Below are 8,449 nucleotides of genomic sequence, written 5' to 3'. Positions count from 1 at the left end.
GATCTTGCCAATTTGCCCAGTCTGGTCTCGAAACTGTGGACTCAGGAAATCCTCTCACCTTGGACTCCCAAAGTGATGAGATTATAGGCATGAGCCACTGTGCCTGGCTGAGTTGAAACATTTTAAATGGAAAATGCTTCCAAGTAGAATTTATCCATATGGAACATATTCTAAAATTTGAAAGTTGTCACAGAAGAAGCCCTGAAAAGGCTAAAGTTTTTGTTCCACTTCCTCATCTGTCTATGCCACTGTGAGAAATACTACTGTCCCAGGTCTCACAGAAATAAACAGCCTCGTCCTCCAACTGGACATTAGTGATGGTCAAGTAACGATCAGACCCTGAGCTGGAGCCCGAGAAGCGATTGGGGATCCCATCTGCATTGGTGTGGCTTCCAGCACTGGGAACATACATTAGGTATCGCGGGGCCTTCCCCTGCTGCTGCTGATGCCATGCAATGCTGTAGTCACTGTGTTCACTGCTCAAAGTGCAGGTGAGCTTGACTGAGGCTCCCAGGGAGGCAGATGCAGAGGATGGCTGAGTCAGCACAGGCTGAGAGAGGGACCCTGGAAAAGCAGACACTCGTTAAGTTCAAAGAAAGCACAGGAGGGAAGGACATTTCTGGCATGTAGTTGGGAGGTGGTGTTCGGGAGCTAAGGACCAGGATTCTGAGGGCTTTCCTGACCTGTGGAGTGAAGGAGGAGGGTGAGGAGGAGGAGTGGGGTCCAGGCCATGGTGCAAACACCTCAGAGCTCTGCTGAGACCATCATGGTGCAGGTCTCTTTTATTCACTCTCTAACCCCAGAAGAGAGAAGGCAGCACTTTATGCAAATATGCTCCTCTTCCCCTGTGCCCATGTGCATTGGCTGAGAGTCATTTCTGGGAAGGGAGGGCCTGAGTTGGGCCTGGCATTAGGCTCCCCAGGGGCACAGAGGGGACCCAACTGTTGTCTCTAGTAAGCTCTGAGTAGAGACCAGTGTCAGGTGTTTGGTTTCCCAGCTGAGAACCCCACAGAGCCCTCAGTGACAGGCCTGCAGTGACCCCTGCTGCCGAGGCCCATTGTATCTGTGAACAACCAATGGTCAAAACAAAGGCTCCTGCCTCCACCAGGGCATTGACCTCTGCCTGCTCCCTGCCCAAGGGCAGAGTGAAGTCCCTCCTTAGAGCAGCCTTCTGCCTTGTCTGTCTTTAGTTTTATATTTAGGTCTCACTGGAAACAGGACACACAATTCTTTCTGCTTTAAAAGGAGTCCTCAGGCTAAGGGTGTCTCATATACAAACTATACATGCAATGTACATTATCTACAAACAGACACACTTCAATCATGAACTACTTCCCCATCAGTTCATGAATCCAGGATTCTCCTGGAAAAGCCATTTGATTCTCCCTGGAGGTCACACACAAGGAGCAGAGTGGGAAGTGTTTGAGAGTATAAATGAGCATGCTTGATGAGTCACTTGATTCACTGAGAACTGAGGAGAGACCCAGGGAGTACAAGGAGAAGGGATTACTGATCTGTGTGACAAAAGGAGTGACCTCACAAATATTATGGGAGCAATTTAAGTGAATGAAGCTAGTGAGAAAGACCACACTGTATTTAATTTCATCCATACACCATGTCCAGAACAGGCAAATCTTCACAGATAGAATGTAGATTAGTGGCTCCCAGGGCTGACCAGAACACGAGGGGAGTGACTGATAATGGTGGGGTTTTCTTAAGGGGTGTTGGAAATGCTTTTAAATTAAGTCATGACAGTGTCTGCACAACTCTGCAAGGATACTAATACCAATTGAACTCTACAGTATGAGCAGGTGAGCTTTCTGATATCTAAATTATATCTCAATAATTTTTTTTTGCACATGGTATGGAGCAGCTGTCCCTGACCATTGAGATTTGGTGGTCACAGGAGGCTGGGGAAGGTGTTTGTCTCAGTTTCCCAAATGTCTTGAGCACTGTGTGGTGTTGGTGCTTTTGTCTCATGTTGAACAGTTTATAGTCAGCCTGGTCCTCAGTCTGGAGACCTGAGATGATCACAGAGGTTGTGTTCCCAGACTTGGAGTTAGATAAACTATCTCAGGCCTTGAAAGGTCATGACTCTTTAAAGCAGGTCTGTGTTGTAAGAGTCAGACCCTCAGATGTGGGTCCTCTAGAGTCAACCATAGTCACAGTCACTCTCTTGGGTGTTTGTCACAGGCCATGATGAGGGTGATCACGGGTAGTAGGCGCAGTTTTCTCTCAGTTCCCCATGTGTCTGCAGCACTGTGTCAGCATCCAGATTACCTTCCCATGTTGAACAGTAATGAACAGCCTCATCTTCAGGCATGAGACCTAAGATGGTCAGGGGGGTTGTGTTCACAGACATGGAGCCAGAGAATCAATCAGGGATCCCTGAGGGCTGAGTACTTCTGAGCATCACAGTTTTGAGGGCACCCTGAGAAACCTGTTGGTACCAGCTGACAGCACTAGCTCCAACACTGTTGTTGCTTCTAGTGTAGGACAACATGATCTCCTGCCCACAGACCCTGACGCTGAGTCTTCCTGAGTCTGCCCAGGCTGTGCCCGGGATTCTGGAACATAGCAAGTGGAGGCACAGAGAGGTGAGATTGGGATCACTGCCCATCCCATACTTTAAAATTAAAAGAGAAAAATCACCCCTAGGGAACACTTATAATGACAGCTGCTTTCTACAGCCAGTTGTTTGAGAAGAGAGTAAGAAGGCAGAGGAAAAGAGACATCCAGGTCAAGATGCCCCAGGGTCTGCTTCCCAAGCCCACGGTTGAGCATAAATGCAGAGTCTCTCTTATTTTCTCCTCCTGCGGGGGCAGAGAGCAACCTTTATGAAAATCACCCCTGATGTCCTCTGGTCTGAACTTGGTGAAGGCTGAGTACGGGGAGAGGCTGAGGGAGCCTGTTCTGGCCCTGGGAGGTCACAGCCACTGAGGACAGATTAGAGGGCTCAGAGAAGGATGCCAGGACCTGGTGTCCCAGCTGAGACCCCCATGGACTTTCAGGGATAGGTCATAGCACTCTTGCTGAGTCAGATACCAGAGTCATTCCTGATTGGTATGAAGGTCCCAGAGCTGACCTGAGTGATGCTGCCCATCAGCACTGCCTTGCACTTGCCGGTCCTATGCAAGAGCAGGGCTCACTTCTCGTCACCTGGGGCTCCTTCATGTGGGGTGGATACTCACCACAGCACATTCCTCACTGCAAAGACACAGCCTCCTCAGGCTGCTGTCATCCTCTGCTCCTCCCCCCTTTAGATTATTGTGTGGTTGGGACCACCGGTGACCCTATGAGAGGATGTGTCCTGCACCCAGTGGGCAGGAGGACAGAGGCATTAACAATGCTCCTCAGTCTCTCTGTGGGCCTGAGAGAATGAGCTCCTCACAGTCTCCACACTCCAAATCCATGACAAGGCCAGTCTCCGTGAACATCATCTCTTGTCTCCATCTTCACTTTTGATGGGACAGGGACCCATTAATAAAATACACAATGACATTACTCAAGTGAAGACTGTTACTGAGAAGAGAAAGATCTGATTTTGTGGCTCCTCCATTCTGAGGAAGATGCCCAAGGACATCAGGCCTCCCAGGAAGCAGCCAGGAGTCACAACCCTGAGAGTGGATACCATGTGATTTGGGCTTCAGCACCAGGAGGGGGGTGCCCATCAGGACCAAAATTTGGAGGAAGTCCAGAAGACTTAACATTACAATGAGATCTGGAAAAGAATCAGAAGCTTTGGGACACCCTGTGCCCTTTAGCCAAAGTGTACAATTTATTTTCATTGTTCTACAGCTCTTCCCGTGGCATTTACTATGTGTCAGACGTTGCTCTGCTTGTGTTACAAATGCTAATGCAATTATTTTCCTGTAGTCAGTTTCAGCCCCTTAGCCAGCTAATGTGAGGGACTGGCTCCTCAGTCAAACATCTGACTTTGGGGTCACCCCTGGACATCACCCACCTTTTCAGGACATCACCCCCCTTTTCATCCTTTCTCTGTAGGGCCTCCTGCTGGCTCCAGTGGGAGCTTCATCCTGTCTGGGCAGGCCCTTTTGATGCCCCCTCGTGGCAGCACATTCTCAGCCAGGGATACCCTCAGATCCTGCACTGAGAGTCTACAACCTCAACCCAACTTTGAGACTTTTTTTCACCCTGGAACCACTGCCCAGCCCCTATCTGAGGCCTTTTGCTGGGCAAAAGCAAGGAGCTCCCACCTATGATCACTCTCTTCAGTGGGAAGGTCTGACAGCTCAGGTCCAGAGCTCCAGCTCAACCTCTGCTCCAGGCCTCTAGTCTGGGACAGCATACCACACTCAGCTTTGGGGTTTGTTGCTGCACCTTCCACCTCAGGAATCCCCACCAGCACCCTGCAGACCTTTTCTTCTACCCCAATTTTATCCCCCCATCCCCCATCCATTCACTGCCTCTGGCTTTGCAACTGCTTGATTCCTATGTGCTCAGTACTGTGACCAAGGTTGGGACAGATGTTGGGCAACTCTGCCCAACATTTGTCAGCATAAGTCCCACTTCCTTGAGGTTGGAGGTTTCAGGGACACCAGTGGGTTTTTGGAGAAGAGAGGCAGTTCCAGATCCCAGCCTTGCTTTAGAACTTTCCACATTATGCCAGAAGGAAAATGGACCAAGCACCAGAAACTGTTGGACCTGACCAGTTTGGGACCTTCTAGACAGACCTCCCTCCTCATGGTGACAATGGGATTCAGCAGCTCTAAGGACGACCCCATCTGTATTGGAACTAATGCCTGACCTTGAATACATTCCCTCGACCACCTCAGCAGAGATTCCATATTTCAAGCCAACATCCATGAGCTACTGTAAGCCCAGCTACCTGCAGGGCCAGACTGGTCCTGGCCTTCAGCCCTGGCAGCTCTGGCTGTGGCCAGGACACAGAGGAAGGGAATGCTGGAACTTCTGGAAAAAGAGACAAATCCAGTTTATTCATGATCTCAGAGATCAGGGAGTTTTCACTAAAGCCTAGATAGGGACCAGGGTGCACCTAGGGAGATATGCAGAGGATACCTGGTCTCCCAATCATACCTGCTGGACTCCTGCTTTTTTGTCATCTATACCCAAAAGCCATCAAGGAATATTTTTGTTGCTGGAAAAAATGATTTTTTTTTTTTGCCTTGGGCAAACAATAAGAAGAGTTATTTTCTTTTCATCTTTTTTTTTTTTATGCAGAGCCTCACTCTGTAGCCTATGCTGGAGTGCAGTAGCATGTTCCTGGCTACTACAACCTTAACCTGCTGCACTCAGGTGTTCCTTTCACCTTAGCCTTCCAAGTAGCTGGAGCATGTGCCACCATGCTCAGCTATTTTTAATTAGATCTCACCATGTTGCTTAGGCTAGTCTCGAACCTGTAGGCTCTTGCCACTTCCTCTCAAAATGCTGGGATTGCAGGATTGAGCCACCACACCCAGAAAAAGGGGTTATTTTTATTGATCTCATTCAGGTAGACCAAGGCAAGAACTTGAGGGCTGCTGATGTCACCAGTACAAGTAACAGAAGAAGCTAAAACCTGGCATTTTGATGGTCATAGGGAGCACAGGGAAGTGATGGGTGATGGTGAGGGAGGCAATTTGTTTTATCACAGTTTTCCACCAACCAAGATCTCTTTCTGTTATGGGATTGTATTCAGTGGTGTGACAGGGATAATCAGCTTCACCATTAACACTGGAGCTCAGAGGCGGTCAAAGAGGTTCTGTTGAAGAATTTGTGTCTGTAGAATCAGGCTTAAATCCCTGATGGCCCACCTCCCTTCCTAGACTCCAAACATAGTGGCCCTTTCTTGGGTTCCCTGGTACTAGCTGTCATTACCTTGGGACCTGGAGCACATCAAGAGCTTCCCAAGGCAGAGTTAGACAGGCACAGGTTGGGGAGTTCCTGCTCCCTGATGTCCCACACCATCCCCTCATCCTGGACTGCTAGTTCTTGGGACTTAAAAAAACCCATTTGTGGGGGTTCTCATGGTCCCGAGGGGATGAGCTGCAGAAAAACCCCATGTTTAGGACATCCTTCCCCCATCTTCCCTTTGACAGACTCAGTGATTTATGGCAACGGTGTAATTCTCTCTTCACCCTCTTACATCCAACATAAAGGTTTGCTGGCCCCAGGTGCTCAATTTTCCCCATACTCACCCACCACTCTCCTGACATTACAACTGAAGATTTACTCACGACTGACTAAGACCAGTTATTTGTTTGGAATTCCTTTTAGGCTTGTGTCCTGTCACAGCATTTCACATCTTTGTACCTCACCTCCGGAGCACAGGGAGCCTGGAGCTGCGCTGAGCAGAGACCACTGAAGAGAGAAGGGAAGGTATCTCTTCTGGCCCCTGGAAGAACAGATTCATTGCTGAGATTCCTGCTGGGATAGTCTCTGGGTTCTCACCAAAATGCGATCTAGAAGAGGCTCATTTTCCTTCTTTCGAGAGAAAAAGCCCAGTTCCACAGGCTCTGGATTTAACACAAATGGAAAACAAGGTAACATTTCAGTGTCATCAGGTTTTTTCTTTGAATCAGGGCCTCATTCTATTATTCATGCTGGAGTGCAGTGGCACAGTCACAGCTGACCGCAGCCTCCAATTTCTGGGCTCAAGTGATCCTCAGTCTCTTGAATAGCTGGGATTACAGGCACATGCCACCATGACTCCTAATTTAAAAAAATTGTTTTTTGTAAAGATAAGGTCTCACTATGTTGTCCAAACTGGTCTAGAACTCCTGGGCTTAAGCAATCCTCCTGGCTCTGCTTACCAAATTGTTGGATTAACAGGCATGAGTCACCACACCTGGCCATCAACAAGTTTTGTATTTTGTTTTCAACATTCCTTAGACTTCAGAAACTTTGAATGGAAAGCTATGAGTAGAGCATTTTTGAATTAGAAGGTGTTTCCAGTAGAGTTGGTGTACATGCAAAATTATTTTAAAATTTGAACATTGTCATAGGCAAGACCTAGAGCAGGCTGAGGTTTTGTACCATTTTCCTGTGTGTGTCATTGTGAAATGTACCTCTGTGCTGTATCATACAGTAATAGTCAGTCTCATCCTCAGGCTGCATCCCAGAAATGTGCAGAATTCCTGCATTGGCCAATGCATCTTTGGATCTAGAGAAGTGACTGAGGACCCCAGACCCCAAGTGCATACTTAAGAGTAGTAAAGGAGCTATCGAGGGGTACTCTCTACTTTCTGCTGGTACCAGTATATCCAGTAGCCACCAACACTGAAACCACTGCCCAGAGTGCAGGTGAGTCTGGAAGCAACTGCTCAGGTTGTAGTGAGTCTGACATTCTCCAGAAGATGCAGAGAGATAGGATAGCCTGAGTCAGCACAGGCTGGGAGAGGGAACCTGCAAACACAGATACTCATGCGTCAGGAAAAAGAAATAAAAGTTGAGTTGCTGGAATATCTGAGATAGAGGGGATTGACTTAGCCAGGGGACATGCCCTAGACTTGCAACTCCTGCTTGTACCTGAGAAGTGAGAGAAGAACAGGAGGAGGAAAAGGACCCAGGCCATGGTGGACACAGCCCTTCTGAGGTTCAGAGCAAGAGTGGGCTGCCTCAGGGCTCTCTTATTCCCTCCACTGGCCTCACAGAGGAAGGGTTATGGATGCATATATTCTCCTCACTCCCTGCCCCCACCCCAGCTTATGCATTCATTCAGGACCTGGGGCCTGGCGGAAGGCGGAGTCTGACAGGTAAGACCTGGGAGGAGACAGGTGCTGTGACCACACCTAGAGAGGACACAGCTGTGGAATTTGCCCCTGTGAGTGCAAGCTCCACTGCTCATCCCCAGGGAGTTGAGGGGTGCTACATCTGTGGGGATTAGAGTGTGCAAATATTCAGGAACATCAAATAGTATGGAGTGTTGGGCAACTGTTAAAAGCTCTCATTTTTCTGGGGCTCCTTCCTGGATGCTTATGCTGTCAGACCACACTATATGTTCATGTCCATGCTTCTGCCTCTCCTGATACTGAATATGCTGCCACTGAGACACCAATACCATAGATAAGTGAGCCAGCATTACCAGAGTACAGAACCCTGAAAGATGAACATCATTTCTACTTTCTATGGTACTTAGAAAAATGCTTCCACTGATTACAGAAATGTTTGAAAAGACTAGGAAGAGGCAGCAGTGTGTTAGGTATGAAAGATTTAAAGGTAAAACCATGGAAGACCACCATGATGAAGCAGGGGAGGGTTAGAAATGTTCCTAGGAGTGATGCTAGGTCAAATGAGATACAGACTTACTTCTTCAAGTCATCTTATTCTCCTGGACATACATTAAGTTAAAAATCACCAGTGTCTTTGTGGTAGGATGTCTGACATCTCACAATCTCTATTCCTTCATATTCCTTTGCTGTCCTAGCTTGATGTCGGTCTTCAACACCAAATTCACTGAAGAGCTCTAAAGTGTTACATTCTCTTAATA

The 8,449-nt window shown here is 48.0% G+C and overlaps 1 gene segment (V, D, J or C); it reads right to left on the bottom strand.

Moving 5' to 3' along the window:
- Positions 1-232: 232 nt before the first annotated feature.
- Positions 233-732, bottom strand: LOC103264831. The segment is given in 2 exon segments: positions 233-564; positions 684-732. Coding segments are annotated over 2 exon segments (381 nt in total).
- Between the last annotated feature and the right edge of the window lie 7,717 nt (positions 733-8,449).

The sequence above is a fragment of the Carlito syrichta genome, unplaced genomic scaffold (genome assembly GCF_000164805.1).
Source record: "Carlito syrichta isolate Samal-C Ts95f unplaced genomic scaffold, Tarsius_syrichta-2.0.1 Scaffold305735, whole genome shotgun sequence".
NCBI classification, from domain to species: Eukaryota; Metazoa; Chordata; class Mammalia; order Primates; family Tarsiidae; genus Carlito; species Carlito syrichta.
The sequence above is the reverse complement of the archived record's forward strand: the minus strand, read 5'-3'. Positions and strand labels throughout refer to the sequence as shown.